The 20,491-nt window shown below is 44.2% G+C and overlaps 1 protein-coding gene across 1 annotated transcript in view; it reads right to left on the reverse strand.

Annotated features, from left to right (window-relative positions):
- Positions 1-322: 322 nt before the first annotated feature.
- Positions 323-20,491, reverse strand: part of pgk1 (phosphoglycerate kinase 1) — a 30,306-nt gene continuing 10,137 nt past the window's right edge. The window contains exons 3-11 of the mRNA XM_055643520.1: positions 19,271-19,426; positions 18,969-19,113; positions 13,405-13,508; positions 11,967-12,086; positions 10,346-10,460; positions 8,175-8,354; positions 6,920-7,097; positions 4,160-4,258; positions 323-657 (exon numbers count right to left, since the gene is read on the reverse strand). Coding sequence (XP_055499495.1) covers positions 617-657; positions 4,160-4,258; positions 6,920-7,097; positions 8,175-8,354; positions 10,346-10,460; positions 11,967-12,086; positions 13,405-13,508; positions 18,969-19,113; positions 19,271-19,426 — 1,138 coding nt within the window. The 3' untranslated portion in view covers positions 323-616. The remainder of the gene's footprint in view (positions 658-4,159; positions 4,259-6,919; positions 7,098-8,174; positions 8,355-10,345; positions 10,461-11,966; positions 12,087-13,404; positions 13,509-18,968; positions 19,114-19,270; positions 19,427-20,491) is intronic.

Consider the following 20,491-nt stretch of genomic DNA (forward strand, 5'->3'; position numbering starts at 1 on the left):
CTTTGCAGCGAAGGAGATAGGCAGCGCTTCAGGCCGAAACCCTTCTTCAGACCCGATACATTGCCTATTTCCTTCGCTCCATAGATGCTGCTGCACCCGCTGAGTTTCTCCAGCATTTTTGTGTACCTTCGATTTTCCAGCATCTGCAGTTCCTTCTTAAATGGTATAAATTCAGAGCTTGATGTTATCTTGTGAACAAACATCTCCATATTATGTCATGAGGGTAACTTGTATAAGTTCAGGCAGAGAAATAAACTGAATTGGCCATCGGGGTTTTGCTGTTGACCTTATCCAGCCTGCGTTTCTGAATAAGAGAGCCCAGTGCTTGTGCAGGTTTATTTATTCAGCAGTCGTTTCAGTCTATCTCCAGTAAAACTGAAAACCGTAAACTTTCTCTGTGATACTCATGTGCTACAGCTGCTGCCAATAACTTAATGCAGCCAATAACCGATTACACAGAAGATGGACATCAAAACTATGGTAGAACTACGCACAAACCTACAATGGGACAGAGGTCTTCAGTAGTGACACAAACAATTACACTTTGAATGTTGTAAAGCATGAGGCGCGACACTCTAAATGCTTGTGTGCAAAGGGCTCAACATGTCCTGTGTTCTCAGATGTTGCTGAGGGCTTCAACTCCAGGAAGAACTTTGCCTACAAGTGAAAAACAAAGGAAGATGATCAGTGGGGTTGCCAGGAATACATTTTTTAAAACTTGTTATAATAAAATTAGTGTTGTGGTAAAACGGCTTTACTTCGCAAGATCACTCAGGAAAAGTCAACTTGCCACAACAGCTGCTAGTGTCCTTCAACCGCTGCTCCATTGAGAGTGTCCTGCCTGACAGGGCATCCTGGTGTGGTATGGCAACAGTTCTGCGGCTGGCAAGAAGACTCTGCAGAGAGTCATCAACAGAGCACAGAAGGTCACCAACACACACCTCCCTGCCCTGGAAGAGATCTATAGCTCTCGTTGCCTGCGGAAGGCATCATGCGCTCTAAAGGACTCATCTCATCCTGTACATCCTGTTTGCCCTTCTGCCCTCAGGAAAGCGTTACAGGTCCATCAAATCACACACCACAAGATTTATGAACAGTTTCAACCCTAAGGCCATCACCACTCTGAACTCTGCACTGAACATACAGCCCCCATAGCCAATATTTTGTACTGCCACAACACTAGACTGTTTATTATTTATCGGATACGTTGGAGATCCGCTCAGGCAGTGCGCATAAAATATCATTGTATGTATTTATGACTAGAAACTGTATTATTATTATGATGTCATAATAAAGTATCATTCATTCATTCATTCAGTTGGGAAATAATAACTGCGTATTACACTTCCCAGTCTTGTCGAGCTATTCAAACATATTTATAAATGAGCAGTGAAGGAGATTTACAACTTCCAATAGGGGAGGCACAGTGGTAGAGCTCTTGCCTTACAGCGCCGGAGACCCAGGTTTCGACTGCGGGTGCTGTCTGTACAGCGTTTGCATGCTCTCCCTGTGACCACGTGGGTTTTCTCCAGGTGCTCCGGATTCCTCCCACATTCCAGAGATGTGCAGCTTTACAGGTTAATTGGCTTCTGTGAAATTGTCCCTAGTGTGTAGGATGCAAAACTGGAATAACTTGGAAATGGTACACAGATTAGTGCACTGGTCGGCACTAGACTTGGTGGGATATAGGGCCTGTTTCCACACTATATCTCTAAACTAAACTAAATTAAAGGAAAATTAGACATGAAGGAGGAGGAAAGCAACACAAACTATTTTAAGTTCTCTTTGATGTCCCTACCAGTGGTTAGAGTAGGATTTCAGGACCCAAGGTAGTTTTCTGAAATCTGTGGGAGCTCTCAACACTATGATCATGCAACCATAATAGCCACAATAATTCTGTTCACTTTTTGCCTCACAAAAATCTAATGAATTGTGCTCAGCAATAACCTGACACTTTCAAAGAATATTAGAAATTCCATAAAGCAAGACATCCGGCTGCAGCGAATCATCCGATCAGCTGAGAAGGCTATTGGCTGCAACCTTCCCTCCATTGATGAATTGTACACTGCAAGGGCCAGGAAGTGAGTGGGTAAGATCATCTCTGACCCCTCTCACCCTGGCCACAAACTCTTTGAATCACTTCCCTCTGGAAGGCGACTCCGGACTGTCAAAGCAAAAACAGCTTTTTCCCCCACGAGTAATAGCTCTACTCAATAACCAAAAATCTGTAGCCTCCTTTTGCTCTGGTATTTCATTTAATTCACATGTTTAATCAATAATGTTTTATTATGGTGAATAATATCATGAAGCTGGTCAAACTGGTTAGACGAGCTAGCTCAGTGCTGGAGGGGAGAGTAGACTCTGGGATGGATGTGCTTGAGAGGCGTATGAGGCACAAGGTGCAGGTCATCCTGAAAAACCCCGGGCATCCCCTCCATGTAATTCTGGAGAGTCAAAAGAGCACTCGGAACAACAATCGGCTCCTCTCCCTGCCCTGTAGAACGGAGCGGTTCAGGAGATCCTTCACCCCTGCAGCCATTAGATTTCATAATTCAGACCGCTAGGCTGTAGGGGGATGCATTCTTGCAATTTTTAATTTTTAATTGTTTATTATTGGTCTTTTTAAGTATTTATTGCTCTCAGGTAGTGTCCACAGTGTATTATATGTATTTTCTGTCTGCGTTTGTTTTGAATCTGTGGGTTTGCTGGTTGGGGGCTTCTGGACATCTGAATTTCCCTGAGGGGATCAATAAAGTATTTTTTATTTTATTTATTTATTATTTTATTATTATTAATGTTTAATGTTTTATGTGTCATTCCTAACTGTCACTGTATGTCGTTGTCACTTGCAGGCGGAGCACGAATGCAAATTCCTTGTATGTGAATACTTGGCCAATAAACTTATTCATTCATTCAAATTTCATTGGGCTGTTTTTGTAAAAAAACCTATTTAAGTCCTTAACCGATTGAAGTAAATGAATTCCATAGTCACGGAGACACACGGCATGGAAACAGGCCCTTCAGCCCCACCTGGTCCATGATAGCCCATTACACTAGACCCACTGACCTGCGTTTGGCCCATATCCCTCTAAACCTTGGATAGACACACAAATACTAGAGTAACAGCAGAACAGACAGCATCTCTGGTAAGAAGGTAATGGGTGATGTTTCCAGTCGAGACCCTTCATCAGACAGAGTCCACTGTCTCCACTGAGGAACGCCCCTTATACCCTTCCTATTTCTTTTTTAAGACATTCAGCACCTTCTTGACTGTAAAACAGATTGTCCTCAAGACACTTCCTTTAACTATCCCAAGTCCCCCCGCCTTCATATCTTTCTTCACTTGAGGAGAATTTCCGCCCAACTTATCCTGCCGTAGAATGTAGTGTGGAGACTTGAGAATGAACATCATTTTCTATGAAGAAGGGTCTCGACCAGAAACGTCACCTATTCCTTCTCTCCATAGATGCTGCCTCACCCGCTTCGTTCCACCACTATTTTTGTCAACCATCACTTTCAATGGTGTTATTATTTGCTTATGCATGGTTTTAAATGATAGAAACAGTCCCTTTGTCCCACCATGTTGCCCCAACTAAACAAATCCCCTCCGCTTGCACATGAGGTGTATACTTCTATTCCCTGCCTGAACACATCTGCCCACATGCGTATATAACATATCCATTTCCATCACCTCACTTGGCAAGTGCAACCCAAAGACAAAAGTGTGGATAATCACACAGAAGCTGAAGGGCAGCATTCATCATGTTGAGATGTTAGTTAGTTGTTGTCTTTGTCAAACTAAGTTCAAAGCAGAAAATCAGACACAAAAAGCTAGAGTAACTCAGTGGGACAGACAGCATCTCGAGAGAAAAGGAAGAGGCGACGTATTGGGTTGAGACCCTTCTTCAGACTGAGAGTCAGGGGAAGGGGAATCAAGAGACACAGATGGTGATAAAGAACAAATGAATGAAAGATATGCAAAAAAGTAACAATGATAAAGGAAACAGGCCATTGTTAGCTGTGGGCTTGGTGAAAATAAGTTACAGACAATGAGACTCGAGAGGGAGAGGGAGAGGGATACTTGGAAGTTAGAGAAATCAGTATTCATCCCACTGGGTTGTAAGCTGAAAGCAGAAGTCAGTGAAAGACTCGGATTTACCTTCCAGGAGTTCTAAACTGGCTCCACCTCCGGTACTGACGTGGCTGACTTTGTCTTCAGTATTCCACTTGGCACAGCAAGTGGCTGTGTCTCCACCACCTGCAATGTTCAAGAAGGGTTTCAACCAACATGCCAATGACAACTCTTACAGCCATTGAACATCATTAAAGATTGCAAGAGCAAACGTTTGGCTTGGTCAGTGTTAAGAACCAGATTGGAAGAATATATATTCACTCGACCCATAATTGCTTTTTAATACATCCTTCCCATCATTCATTATAGATGCAGAGTATAAAACCATAGTCCGAAGTAAATCCACGTAGAATTGCACTGTTTTATGTCTTATTGAAAAATAAAGTAAGAAGAATTGTGTCTAAAATTAACCACTTGATTTCTGTTCAGGTAGACTACAGATCAAAAAAGCTAGCTTCCTTCCCAAATACATTGGAACATAGAATGTGTAGGCAGGAACTGCAGATGCTGGTTTAAACCAAAGACAGACACAAAAGGCTGGAGTAACTCAGCAGGACAGGCAGCATCTGTGGAGAAGAGGTATACGTGACATTTCGGGCCGAGACCTTTCGTCAGACCGTAGATTAGTGCAGCACAGAAAGAGGCCCTTTGTCCCACCATGATGCCAATGTAAACTAATCCAGTCTGCTTGCACAGGGTCTGTATCCCGTTATACCCTATTCCCGTCTGCCCTAACGCCTATAGAAGGTTGGTAATCTATCATCTTCCCTCGGCAGTGTTTTAGTTCAATAAAACAGCAGCTGTCCAATATGGTCGGCCAGAAGTTCAATTGAGGAAGAAACCAAATAACTTAATATAAATCATTGTGCGTATTTATTTATTTATTTATTTTTGTGAAAGCTATGCTGGGGAATTCTTCATTCAACAAGTTCCCTGTACTAGTCCCAGTTCTACAAAATCATGCGGGTAGCTGCACAGAGTCTTTTGCCCAGAGTAGGGGAAATCAAGAACCAGAGGACATAGGTTTAAGGTGAGGGGGGGGGGGGGGGAAAGATTTAATGGGAACCCGAGGCATAACACTATTTCCCCCACACACAAACACACAAAGGATGATGGATGGGAACGAGCTGCAGGAGGAGATAGTTGAGGCAGGGACTATCGCAACGTTTAAGAAATATTTAGGTACATGGATAGGGTAGGTTTAGAGGGGTATGAGCCAAAAGCATGCAGGTGGGACTAGTGTAGATGGGGCATGTTGGTCGGTATCGGCAAGTTGGGCAGAAGGGGCCTGTTTCCACACTGTATCACTGCGACTCCACCCCTGCCCTTCTCCAATAACAGTCTTTGAGGAAGACAGTTTTTTTAAAATTCAGAGACTATTCCAGAACCTCCTTTTGATATATATCTAGCATTCACAGACCTCGCCTCTTTGCGAGACCCGCCTGCCCCAAATTAGCAAATTAATTTTTTAAGACTGAACATTCGCAACGACACAGCTGATCACAGAGACTTTATTGAGAGTAGAAAATATCCTCATTTCTATCCCGTCTGCCCAATTATCCTCTTGGAAATAAATAAAACTTGGGTGTGAAGTGCAGGCTAAAGTAGTCCAGCTATATTCTTGATTTACCAACTTTAGTACACGGGCTACAAACAATTCACCATCTCTTGTACGATTACTTCTTAGAAACATAGTAACATAGAAATTAGGTTCTGTCGTCATGAAACACAGGGGCACAATTCTACTCGAAAGCCACTGTGCAACTGTGTCTTTTTAAAAAACTTTTTTTACACCATAAAGTGCTGGAGTAACTCAGCGGGTCAGGCAGCATCTCTGGAAAAAATGGATGGGTCACGTTTCTTGTTGCAGCCCAAACAAGGGTCAAAACTCAAAACGTCACCTACCCATGTTCTCCAGAGATGCTGCCTGACCCGCTGAGCTACTCCAGCACTCTGGGTCTTTTTTTTTGTAAACCAGCATCTATCTGCAGTTTCGTCGGTCCTCCCCAATTAAGAGTGATATTTATCGTAAACATTTTAAAGATAATTATTTCCGCAGTTTCGTCGGTCCTCCCCAATTAAGAGTGATATTTATCGTAAACATTTTAAAGATAATTATTTCCTATTAATCAATGTATCATTTTTTGGGAAGAATTTCTGCACAGTCGGCACCAGATTCTGTTTTGAGCCCCTGTCGGCAACACACTCGGCATCCAACATGACTATTACATTAAGTTTTACACATTTTGCACTGCATTTCATCAAGTCCTATATACAAAATGGTCAAATATATATCAATAGTTTGGAGAAACACAGCATCATCTTTCTCCACAAAGACGGCAGAATGATTTTATTGTCTTATGTCCCAGATAGAACAATAAAATTCTTACCTAGACAAAAGTGCTGGAGAAACTCAGCGGGTGCAGCAGCATCATTTGGAACAAAGGAAATAGGCAACGTTTCAGCCCGAAACGTTGCCTATTTCCTTTGCTCCATAGATGCTGCTGCACCCGCTGAGTTTCTCCAGCACTTTTGTCTACCTTTGATTTTCCAGCATCTGCAGTTCCTTCTTAAATAAAATTCTCACTTGCAGCAGTACAACAGAATATGTAAACATAGTGCTCTGTAAACAATATAATGAACGAGAAAAAGTTCAGTGTATACACAGTACAAACACACACACATTAAAACAGACAATAATAGTGCAAAAAGACAAAACCAATGCTGTCAAGTCTATGCAGCTTCTTTGGAGTTGTAAGGGACTATTAGATTTCAGTCAGTACTCACCAATAATGGTAACACAACCTTGCTTGGTGACGTCCACAACCCTATCCATGACAGCTTTGGTGCCTTTGGCAAAATTGTCCCATTCAAAGACACCGACGGGGCCATTCCACACAATGAGCTTTGCCCGACACACGACTGTAGAGAACTTCTTAATACTCTCCGGACCGCAGTCAAGGCCCTGCGCAGGGCAAGTCAAATCAAAATCTCAATTAGCCAAAATAGATAACAAGCATATCATTCATTCACAAGAATGGAAGGCACATGACACAATGGATGGTTCAAAAGTGGCACTGCTGTACAGCACCAGAGACCCGGGTTCCATGCTGACCACGGGTGCTGTCTGTACGGAGTTTTTACGTTCTCCCCGTGACCGTGTGGGTTTCCTCCTATATCCCAAAGGCGTGCGGGTTTGCAGGTCGATTTAGTTTCGGTAAAGATTGTAAATTATCTTTAGTGTGTAGGATAGTGCTAGTGTGTACGGGGTGATGGCTGGTCAGCGCGGACTCGATGGTTCCGCGCTGTATCTTTAAACTATACTACTGTGCGTGGGCTGAAGGGGATGTTTCCATGCTGTATCTGTAAACTAAACATCACCCATACAGAAGGGTCTTTACTTAGAAACATAGAAATTAGGTGCAGGAGTAGGCCATTCGGCCCTTCGAGCCTGCACCGCCATTCAATATGATCATGGCTGATCATCCAACTCAGTATCCCGTACCTGCCTTCTCTCCATACCCCCTGATCCCCTTAGCCACAAGGGCCACATCTAACTCCCTCTTAAATATAGCCAATGAACTGGCCTCAACTACCCTCTGTGGCAGAGAGTTCCAGAGATTCACCACTCTCTGTGTGAAAAAAAGTTCTTCTCATCTCGGTTTTTAAAAGGATTTCCCCTTTATCCTTAAGCTGTGACCCCTTGTCCTGGACTTCCCTAACATCGGGAACAATTTTCCTGCATCTAGCCTGTCCAACCCCTTAAGAATTTTGTAAGTTTCTATAAGATCCCCTCTCAATCTTCTAAATTCTAGAGAGTATAAACCAAGTCTATCCAGTCTTTCTTCATAAGACAGTCCTGACATCCCAGGAATCAGTCTGGTGAACCGTCTCTGCACTACTTGAAATGCTAACTCTTGTTTCTCTTTTCCCAGATGCTGCCCGACCTTGTTGAGTTTAATTTACCGTGCATTTTGTTTTGCTGTAACCAGAGACTTCAAAAGGTGTTCATAATAATATCGCAGCGTTTTTGACAACTTACCATCCAGTTTGCCGGGATGCCTGAAGCTACTGTGGCTGCTCCAACTTCTGCATTTTCATCAAATTTATCAGCCGTGACAAAATCTTCAGGCAGCGTGATAGTCACTCCATTCTTTTTTGCTTTGGCCATCAGATCATTGATTATTTTGGCCCCTTCTTCGTCAAAAAGGGAATTGCCGATCTACGAGGAAAAACAAAGTTATAAAACTTTCGCACAACGTACAGCGGCACGTTGGTGGCGCAGCGGTAGAGTTGCTGCCTTACGCCGCCAGAGACCCGGGTTCCATCCTGGCTACGGGTGCTGTCTGTATGGAGTTTGCACGTTCTCCTTGTGACCTGTGTGGGTTTTCTCCGGGTTCCTCCCACACTCCAAAGGGGTACAGGTTGTAGGTTAAATGACTTGGTACATATGTAAATTGTCCGTAGTGTATGTAGGATAGTGTTAGGGTGCGGGGATCACTGGCCGGCACAGACTCAGTGGGCCGAAGGGCCTGTTTCTTAAGGGGTTGGACAGGCTAGATGCAGGAAGATTGTTCCCGATGTTAGGGAAGTCCAGGAAAAGGGGTCACAGCTTAAGGATAAGGGGGAAATCCTTTAAAACCGAGATGAGAAGAACTTTTTTCACACAGAGAGTGATGAATCTCTGGAACTCTCTGCCGCAGAGGGTAGTTGAGGCCAGTTCATTGGCTATATTTAAGAGGGAGTTAGATGTGGCCCTTGTGGCTAAGGGGATCAGGGGGTATGGAGAGAAGGCAGGTACGGGATACTGAGTTGGATGATCAGCCATGATCATATTGAATGGCGGTGCAGGCTCGAAGGGCCGAATGGCCTACTCCTGCACCTAATTTCTATGTTTCCGCGCTGTATCTCTAAACTAAACATCCAGACACCATTCCCTTACTGTTGCAGGCATAGATTTTTATTATTCTTGTTACTTGTTGCATGCATTAAAATAAGTCATGTGCATGAAACTATTTGATGTGCTATTGAATGCAAGATCCTTCTTTCAATGTAGAAATATGCAAACTAATAAGTATATTATTGAGCACTTTTTACCATAACTAATGTAAAGAATATCATCATAGTCTAATTCCAGCAGAAAAAAAAAAACTTTATGGTAAACATGTAGACAAGATGATGAAACAAAAAATATCGCCAAAAAAGTGAGCATTTATAAGGCAGGCCACGAAGAGCAGGGCAGTGGGCAAATGTTCTGTCTGTTGATGCACATTTCCTGGTTTGAAGTGCCTGTTCGGCAACAAATGAGGACAACAGCAGAACTATTGAAGTCAGACCAGGGAGAATGGGGATAAAATGGCATCTTAGAATCAGACACTAAGAGTCAAGAGATGAGGAACCAAAACTGGAGAAAGCGAACGAGGTAATGAACAAGAAGAGACCGGTCCAAACACGCCAAAGACACTTTGACATACGACAACATACGTAACCAACGGGCCGTGGTTAGGGACTGGGAGCGCGGCCATCGGCCTTTATCGAGGCACCACGGTCTCCATGCCTCGCGGATCGTTGCGTAGAAACCTGGGTCGGGGCCCCGCGGGTCGGTTGGAGGAGCCGGGCCTTGCGGGTCGGAATCCGGGTCGGCTGAGAGACTGATGGAGACGGTGGCTTGCGCCCAGTTCTGCATCACAGAGGCGTGAAGTGAGGCCTCGACGGTGGTGAAGCCTCGCGGCAGCAGCGGTGCCTTGCGGGTCGATGAGAACATGGAGGATCCGGCGCGGGGGACTGTTGTGTGGGGGTGGGTGAACAAAAGGGGGAGTTGGCGTGCTTTGTCAGCGCTGTAGGTGGCCGCTATTTGTATACATTGCGTACGCAAGCAAAGAATTTCACTGTGCCTAGTCCCACGTGACAATAAAGTAATCCGTGCAACTTTGTGTTCCATGAATGAAAGATCAATTGCTTGAAGATTTATCCATTATAGACGACTCTGACAAGAAAGCAATATGCAAAACACCAAACATTGGTGGTTGGGGTGAGAATCAAGTAATTTTACAACCAGGTAGTAAATCGAACAAGGCATCTGAAAGCCAGAGATGGCAAAACAATTACTTCTTGAAAATATCCATCTTTGAACTAAAAATAAGTGTTGCAATGACAGCATAAAATCTCTTATTGAATGGAAAAACCATGGTACATTTCAGCCGGCAAGCATACCTCCATGTTATTGATGACCTTCAGGAATGTGAATGCCATGCCTCCACCAATAATCATTTCGTTCACCTTATCCAGCAAGTTATTGATCAGCTGTATCTTGTCTTGGACTTTAGCCCTGTCGAACAGTAACAGAGGCAGCTATTCAAGTTGCATCATTCCATGTTATTACATTAATCTGCTGTTGAAACAAAGAAGCAGCACTGAAAATGGTATTGTCCTGCAAGGCCAGGAAAAATTCCACCAAGTTAGTTTGAATTTACCAAATAGCACAAGGCCTGGAGCGAGTGAATGTTGAGAGAAGGTTTCCAATTCTGTTTGCTGCAATGGTCATGCTTGCAAGCTGTTCCAGGACAAGGGGTCACAGCTTAAGGATAAGGGGGAAATCCTTTAAAACCGAGATGAGAAGAACTTTTTTCACACAGAGAGTGGTGAATCTCTGGAACTCTCTGCCGCAGAGGGTAGTTGAGGCCAGTTCATTGGCTATATTTAGGAGGGAGTTAGATGTGGCCCTTGTGGCTAAGGGGATCAGAGGGTATGGAGAGAAGGCAGGTACGGGATACTGAGTTGGATGATCAGCCATGATCATATTGAATGGCGGTGCAGGCTCAAAGGGCCGAATGTCCTACTCCTGCACCTAATTTCTATGTTTCAATGTTTCTATATAGGACAAATAAAATGCATTAAAAGCATAAAATGCATCAAAAGTTTTGATTCCCCAGACTGATCATTATAAGAGACGGCATGCTGAAGGCATGTCCTAGCTGTAAATTCCACCAGTCAAAATATAAGATGCAATTCCATGCATCAAGGGTTGTCAGTATCTATTTTCTGCACAACACTGCCCCCAAGTGACGGTGATATTATATTACAGGTCGTTTCTCTCATATTCTTCCTACGGAAACATTCCACCATAAGGTAACATGTTTGTGGATGGCTGTGTTACTTTGCATGGCAAGTTTGAGATATTGTATTTTGGTGTGAATTATCTACGTAAACTACAGATTAGGAATTAAAAATATCGTGGTAATTTTACTTTAACTGCCCAGTCCATCACATGTACAGACCTCTCCACCATCGATGGGACCTACAGGAGTTGCTGCCTCAAAAAAGGCAGCCAGCATCATCAGAAACCCACACCATCCTGGCCATGCTCTCATTTCACCACTGCCATTGGGAAGAAGGTACAGGACTCCGAAAACTGTGACATCCAGGTTCAGGAGCAGCTTCTCCCCTGCAGCCATCAGGCTATTAAACACCACAACGTCCAGATGGGCTCCAAACTACATCGATTTGGGGACATTATTTTTTGACTTTGCACTACTACTGTCTATTTATTTGTTCTTTTTATCAGTGTTATAGAGTTCTATGTTTACATATCTGTTGTGCTGCTGCAAGAAATAATTTCATTGCTCTATTTCGTGACATATACGACAGTAAAACACTCTTGATCATTAGGCCAATTTAGCTCAACAACAACACAGGCCCCAGGCTTGTTCCTTTGTCCTTCCTGAATAAAAGAGCAAGGTTTACGCCAATAATGCACACAAGGCAGATGTGATGGCTGTTTCTCATAGTTCTCAGATACCAGATGCAGGCTAGCATGAACAGCATTGGTACTTACCCGCCCAGGATGGCGAGGAAGGGCCTCTCCGGTTTTTCCACAGCTTTGGCAAAATACTCAAGCTCTTTCTTCATCAAGAAGCCAGCAGCTTTCTTTGGTAAATTTACCCCAACCATGGAACTAATGCAAAACAAATAAATTAAAACAACAGTATTAATCAACAGGTGTCAGGGGTTATAGAAACATAGAAATTAGGTGCAGGAGTAGGCCATTCGGCCCTTCGAGCCTGCACCGCCATTCAATATGATCATGGCTGATCATCCAACTCAGTATCCTGTACCTGCCTTCTCTCCATACCCCCCGATCCCCTTAGCCACAAGGGCTACATCTAACTCCCTCTTAAATATAGCCAATGAACTGGCCTCAACTACCCTCTGTGGCAGAGAGTTCCAGGGATTCACCACTCTCTGTGTGAAAAAAGTTCTTCTCATCTCGATTTTAAAGGATTTCCCCCTTATCCTTAAGCTGTGACCCCTTGTCCTGGACTTCCCCAACATCGGGAACAATCTTCCTGCACCTAGCCTGTCCAACCCCTTAAGAATTTTGTAAGTTTCTATAAGATCCCCTCTCAATCTCCTAAATTCTAAAGAGTATAAACCAAGTCTATCTAGTCTTTCTTCATAAGACAGTCCTGACATCCCAGGAATCAGTCTGGTGAACCGTCTCTGCACTCCCTCTATGGCAAGAATGTCTTTCCTCAGATTTGGAGACCAAAACTGTACGCAATACTCCAGGTGTGGTCTCACCAACACCCTGTACAACTGCAGTAGAACCTCCCTGCTCCTATACTCAAATCCTTTTGCAATGAAAGCTAACATACCATTCGCTTTCTTTACTGCCTGCTGCACCTGCATGCCTACCTTCAATGACTGGTGTACCATGACACCCAGGTCTCGCTGCATCTCCCCCTTTCCCAATCGGCCACCATAAGGGGTGGAGGGCAGAAGAACAGGGTTGAGAGATATAGATAGATCAGCCACGATTGAATGGAGTGGACAATGGGCCAAATGACATAATTCTGCTCCTAGAACTTAACTAAAGTCAAACAACCATAAGTAACAAAGTATTTTACTTAATAATCTGTAGAAGGGTCTCGACCCGAAACGTCACCCATTCCTCTCCAGAGATGCTACCTGTTCCGTTGAGTTACTCCGATATTTTGTGTCTACCTTCTATTCAAACCAGTATCTGCAGTTCTTTCCCACAAAAACTATTTTACTTGTATAGGTTTAGGGTGATTCTGGGTTCAACAATAGGTTAAGTATTCATACTACCGCTGTGCCACCGTGTCACCCACCTAACCATCTTCGTTTTGAGATTCTGAACCCGTCCAGTCTTGTGTGTATATTTCAACTCCAGCTGTTTGGGCGTCTCCCCTCCCCCCCCCCCCCCCCCCCCCCCCCCCCCCAGAAGAAAGGAGGAACGTCAAATAGCTCACCTGTGAGCTCTGTGAGCGGTTCCAAATGCATCGTTGACATAGATGTCGCCGAGCTTGGACAGCGAGTCTCGGAAACACTTAACGTTTTCTTCAGTTGCTTTTGTCTGGAAAATAATAGATTTCATTTCAGTGCCCCATTATGAGGGAAAAGTAGCATTGCTCTCTTCAGTATTTTAGACCTTCCCCTCATTTAAGCATCAAGAGTTGTCAAGCAGTCCGAGCGTGGAAATACTTCAAAGTTATTAAGAAAAATGCCCTGCACCAAATTCTAACAGTAATCCAATTTTTTTTCATGTTTACTCGAGACATTTTTCGCTTCGAGTGCAAAGCACTGGCTTGATGTTGCACCTACCTTTGAGGTATCTTTCTGAACTGTGCATCTTCTGGGAACGATGTGGCTTACTAGAATGCAAGCTATTGCTCAGTCACTAGAATACTAAGATTACTAGAATTAGCTTGAAAGAGGCAAGAAAGAAAATCTTTGTCACAAGGGGTTTGGCCCGAAACGTTGCCCATTTCCTTCGCTCCATAGATGCTGCTGCAACCTCTGAGTTTCTCCAGCACTTTTGTCTACCTCTTATTCATATCAAGTAGAGTTTATCGTCATATGCACAAGTCTGGCGAGGGACAGGTACAATGGAAAGTCCTGCCTGGATGTCACCAGGGTTTGAGTTGTATGGAGAGGATGAGCCTCGGACTTATTTTTTCCCGGTGTGTGGGAGGCTGAGGAATGGCCTTGAGGAGGTACACAAAAATGATGAGAGGCATGTTCGGTCTTTCCCCCAGGATAGAGGAATCCAGAATTGGGGGTGCAAGTTTACAATAGGTGGGAAAAGATTAACAAGAGACCGGAGATGCAATTACTTCATGCAGAGGGTGGCGTGTGTACAGAACGATCTGCCGGTACAAAGGCAGCATTTAAAATACATTGAGACAGGTACATAGACAGGAAGGATTTAAAGGGATATAGATAGGCCTAATGCAGGCAAATGGGAACAGGTCAGTTATAAAATCTGATCACTAATAATGTTTGGTTTAGTTTCGAGATACGTCGCAGAAACAGGCCCTTTGACCCACCGCGTCCGCGCCGACAAACGACCGCGGCATATTAACACTGTCCTACACACACTAGGGATAATGTTTACATTTACCAAGCCAATTAACCTACATACCTGTACGTCTTTGGAATGTGGGAGGAAACCGAAGATTTTGGAGCGAGGCCACACGGTCACAGGGAGAACGTGCAAACTCTGTACAGACAGCACCCGTAGTCGGGATCGAACCCGGGTCTCCGGCGCTGCATTCGCTGTAAGGCAGCAACTCTACCGCTGCACCACCGTGTCGCCTATGTTGGGCTGAGGAAATATTTTCATTCTGTACGACTACAGTAATAGATCGATCTTGACTACGGGTGCTGTCTGTATGGAGTCTGTACGCTGTCCCTGCAGTTTTTGTATCCAATGGACACAAGGAACTGCATCTGCAGTTCCTGGACAATAGTGATCAACCATCTATTTTTTATGGTGCTAAGCCTAGCCAACCCTGGGAGAAAACCAGCAATTTTATTAATGAAACAACGGTCCCAAAAGTGATCATCTGCAATGAGAAGAGTGCAGGTATATGCTGGAACAAGCTGAATAGAAAAAAAAATAGACATTTTAAGAGCTAGGTCTGCAAAAAGATCACGATATTGCAGAATTTTGTTATGACTATTTATAACTGTATGCATGTTAAATTAAATTGTAGCGAAAACCTGGCAGCAAAAGGAACCTAATCAGCCCAAGGAAGAAAAAAAAATGCTGAAATAACTCAGCGGGACAGGCAGCATCTCTGGAGAGAAGGAATGGACGAGGTTTCGGGTCGAGACCCGTCTTCAGACTATTCAGCCCAAGTTCCGGGAGTCTCGTGTGTCAGCTGATAAAGGTCAGCATGTCTGTGAGCAACTGCTGTCACTGTATGTGGCACAAACCTGGCAGAGAAAGCAATGAGGCGCATCTATTCCAAGAGTTAGCCTGCTCTTTGACCTTACAGAAGGAGTCACTGCCAAGAGTATCAATGTATTTGTGACTTCTGGCATTTCGGCACATGCCTCGAACTTGCACCCGAGAAAGTTTAAGAAAGCAGGCCTTCAAAAAGCCTTTTTAATAAGTCATACGGCAACAAAATCTTAAACGCAAGGGCAGCACGGTAGCATAGAGCTACTGCCTTACAGCGCCAGAGACCCGGGTACGATCCTGGCAACAGGTGGTCTGTGACCTGCGTGGGTTTTCTCTAAGATCTTCGGTTTCCTCCCACATTCCAAAGACGTACAGGTTTGTAGGTTAATTGGCTTGGTATAAATGTAAATTGTCCTGAGTGTGTGTAGGATAGTGTTAGTGTTTGGGAACTGCTGGTCGGTGCGGACTCTGTGGGCCAAAGGGCCTGCTTCCGCGCTGTATCTCCAAACTAAACTAAAGTGGGGGAAGACAGACAATAGGTGCAGGAGTAGGCCATTCGGCCCTTTGAGCCAGCATCGCCATTCAATGTAATCATGGCTGATCATCCAGAATCGTTCCTGCCTTCTCCCCATATTCCCTGACTCCGCTATCTTAAAGAGCCGTATCTAGCTCTCTCTTGAAAGTATCCAGAGAACCGGTCACCACAATCCTCTGAGGCAGAGAATTCAACAGACTCACCACTCTGTGCGCAAAAAAGTGGTTCCTCATCTCCGTTCTAAGTTAGGACACTCCGAAAGGCTCAACTACCCAGCAGAAAAGATCTTATTTTATTCTTGTCAAGCAATTGAAAAGTATTTCTTCTAGCGTGTGGGTGTGAAAACATTAGCAAAAAAATATATAATGTCTTGAGACACTTGTGCATTATACAATTTATCACATCAAACTACTGCATGTACAGGAACACATTTAAAGATGCCGGCACAAAATAATAAAATATCATAGACACTTAGCAGGGCAGCATTCAATGGGAGCTAGACAAAAGTGCTGGAGAAACTCAGCGGGTGCAGCAGCATCTATGGAGCAAAGGAAATAGGCAAAGTTTCAGGCCAAAACCCTTCTACTTTGAAGAAGTTTCAGCATCTGCAGTTCATTCTTAAACATTTAGTGGGAGCTCATTGATATGACCCATAAGCTTAATTTCTCTTTCTCCAGAAGCTGTATGACCTGCAATTATCTACTGTATTTTGCTTATGCACTAATTAACTGAACTTTTTCCCCCCCCCCTTTATTAAGTTATGAATGAGTACCGCGCTCACACACCTGTTATGCTTCTGCATTTCATTGTTCAGCTTTCAGTAAATGTGTAAATAAAACAAAACTACACAAACTACTCAGCGGGTCGGCCAACATCTCTGGAGTACATGGATAGGTGATGCCTTGGGTCGGGACCCTTCTTCACACTGGCATTATTGACATTATTGACTTTACTCTGAAGATAGACACCAAATGCTGGAGCAACTCAGCAGGACAGGCAGCATCTCAGGAGAGAAGGAATGGGTGACGTTTCGGGTCGAGACCCTTCTTCAGACTCATGTCAGGGGGGTGGGTGGGACAGAGATATAATGTAGTCAGAGACAGTAAGACTGGTGGGAGAACTGGGAAGGAGAAGGGGATGGGGGGAGATGGAAAACAAGGACTATCTGAAGTTAGATAAGTCAATGTTCATACCACTGGGGTGCCCAAGCAAAATATGAGATGCTGTTCCTGCAATTTGCACTGGGCCTCACTCTGACAATGGAGGTGGCCCAGAACAGAAAGGTCAGATTGGGAATAGAAACATAGAAAATATGTGCAGGAGTAGGCCTTTCGGCCCTTCGAGCCAGCACACCATTCAATATGATAATGGCTGATCATCCACAATCTGTACTAGGTTCCTGCCTTCACCCCATATCCTTTGACTCCGCTATCTTTAACAGCTCTATCTAACTCTCTCTGAAAACATCCAGAGAATTGGCCTCCACTGCCTTCCGAGGCAGAGAATTCTACAGATTCACAACTCCCTGGGTGAAAATGTTTTTCCTCGTCTCCGTTCTAAATGGCCTACCCCTTATTCTTAAACTGTGACCCCTGGTTCTGGACTCTCCCAACATTGGGAACACGTTTCCTGCCTCTAGTGTGTCCAATCCCTTAATAATCTTACATGTTTCAATAAGATCCCCTCTCATCTTTCTAAATTGCAGTGCAGCCCAGTCACTCCATTGTTTCAACATATGACAGTGCCGCCATCCCAGGAATTAACCTGGTGAACCTATGCTGCTCTCCCTCAATAGCAAGAATGTCCTTGTCAATGTTTCTTGATTAGTAAGGGTGTCAGGGGCTATGGGGAGAAGGCAGGAATATGGGCTTAGGAGGAGGAGGAGATAGATCAGCCATGTTTGAAATGCAGAGTAGATTTGAAGGCCTGATGGCCCAATTCTGCTCCTATCACTTACAAACTTTTGATTGAGCAAGACAACTCAAAACTTTGGAATGGAAACTTTGGATTACTACCAAAGCAAAGTTAATAAAAATGGGTCTTAGGATGACATCAGCCTTGTCTCCATGGACAGCAGTAAATGAATAATTTTGTTCACATTTTTGGGAAATAATATGGAGAAATGGAGAAGTTGCAAGGATCGGCAAAGCTAATATGTCTTTTACCATGCTGAACACACCAAGGCAAAGGAATGAAGACCAACCAAAAGATCTCAAAAAATAATTTCTTAACAGTGATGTTAAAAGGTGGAGCAAGCCCGAGAAATAAAATGCTGACTGACCCGCTGAGTTACTTCAGCACTTTGCATCTAGCTTTGGTATAAACCAGCATCTGCAGTTGCTTTCTACACGTCCAAGAAGCGTATAGCAGTTGACAACCCGACATGTGGCAATTGCCACCAGATGAAGAGTTAGGTGAAGGGTTAGGTCATAAACGATAGGAGTAGAATTAGGCCATTCGGCCCATCAAGTCTATACCGCCAGTCAACCATGGCTGATCTATCTCTCCTAACCCCCGCATTCTCCTGCCTTCTCCCCACAATCTCCGACACTTGTACAAATTAGCCTCAGAAAAACAGCTGAGGGGCGGCCCGATGGGGCAGTGGTAAAGTTGCTCCCTAATACCCCTGTCCCACTTAGGAAACCTGAACGGAAACCTCTGGAGACTTTGTGCCCCACCCAAGGTTTCTGTGCGGTTGCCGGAGGTTGTAGGTAGTGGAAGCAGGTAGGGAGACTGACAAAAACCCCCCGGGAACCTCCGTGAACACGGAAACCTTAGATGGGGCGCAAAGTCTCCAGAGGTTTCCGTTCAGGTTTCCTAGGTGGGACAGGGGCATTACAGTGCCGGAGACATGAGCTTGATTAATCTCATTTCTTAGACTTGCTCAACCTGTTAACAAAACTCGTACGAAATCTGGAGACCCCAGGATGCTTGAATGTTGAGCAGAAAACTCAGCGGGTCAGGCAGCATCTCTGGACGACATGAATAGGTGACGTTTGGGGTCGGGACGATTCCAAGACAGAAATTCTTTGGCTTCTTCACACCTGTACTATTCAACAACCTTTACTCGTGTTAACGGTATTGAAGCTCACCTTATTCCCAGACGCGTCCTTTCCTTTGCCCTCTTCTTCAACGTGGAATCGGAGGTTTTCAAGGAGAATCACACTTCCCTCTGCTGGGTTTGCACACGCCTTCTCAACCTCAGGTCCAATACAATCTTTGAGGAAAATAATATCCCTATATGCAAAAATAGAATAAAACAACTGAAAGTGGTCTGAAATTAAAAAAAGAATGAGAATGCTTCAAATACTAAGCTGATCAGGCAGCACCAGTGAAGAGGGAAACAGGCAATACACTCGTGCTAGAACGCGTCAATGACCAAATTTCACTTTACCTTGCCATGAGTTTCTTCAGTTCCTCTGCGACTGGGGCCAGCGAGTATTTATCAGGCATGGGCGTGCCATCAGGTCTCCCCAGGTGACTCATGAGGACCACCGACTTGGCACAGTTGTCCAAACAGTGCTGAATACTTGGAATTGCAGCTTTAATTCTGTGAGGGAGGGGGGAAAAAAGTAAATTGTTTTATAACACTGCATTTTCAGTATAAAATAATACTATATAGATTGATGGGAGGATTAGGTCAGGTAGATGCAGAGTCTCTTGCCCAGAGTGGTGGTCAAAAAGACTTTTGCCACATTGGCCTTCAGTGGCGCAGCGGTAGAGTTGCTGCCTTACAGCTCTTTCAGCGCCAGAGACTCGGGGTCAAACCTGACAACAGGTTGTGCCTGGACGGAGTTTGTACGTTCTCCCCGTGACCGCATGGGATTTCTCTGAGATCTTCGGTTTCCTCCCACACTCCAAAGAACTACAGGTTTGTAGGTTAATTGGCTTTGTACAAATGTAAATTGTTCCCAGTGTGTGGGGTGGTAGATTGCAACCTTCACGTGGTCCGCCCTGTTTCGACGAATGCAATCAACTCGACGTGCACAAACAGATGATCAAATAGAACAAGTTGTCCTATAACTTTAGGCTGTGTGTTCCCAGTGTGTGTAGGAAAGTGTTAATATGCAGGTCATTATTTGTAAGACCAGCATTTATTGGCCATTCAACTGCTTTTGGACCTTCTTAAGAGGCTCATCAAGAATCAATCTTAATATTAAAGCACAGCAAACTTCCAAGGAAATCTCCTAAAATTGTGGCCCACGTCATTAAAAAAATTTAATTCTTCAGTGAACTCCTTGGTGGGATACAATGTCAAAATACAATCTGCATTATTGGGACATCACAGTTGTTGTATGTCGAGTTCTCTACACGGAACTGTTAGTCTTTCACCATGATTAGTACGGGTGTCAGAGGTTATGGGGAGAAGGCAGGAGAATGGTGATAGCAGGGACAGATAGATCAGCCATGATTGGAGTACAGTAGACTTGATGGGCCGATTGGCCTAATTCTGCTCCTATCATGCATGAACTGGCGCGGGCAGCACATTAGGAAGGAGATGAGGAGGAATTTGTTTCGTCAGAGGGTGGTGAATCTGATAAAGTCATTGCCACAGAAGGCTGCGGAGGCCAATTTAGCGGATATTTTTAAGGCAGAGATAGATAGATTCTTGATT

This window comes from Leucoraja erinacea, chromosome 12 (assembly GCF_028641065.1).
Source record: "Leucoraja erinacea ecotype New England chromosome 12, Leri_hhj_1, whole genome shotgun sequence".
NCBI lineage: Eukaryota > Metazoa > Chordata > Chondrichthyes > Rajiformes > Rajidae > Leucoraja > Leucoraja erinaceus.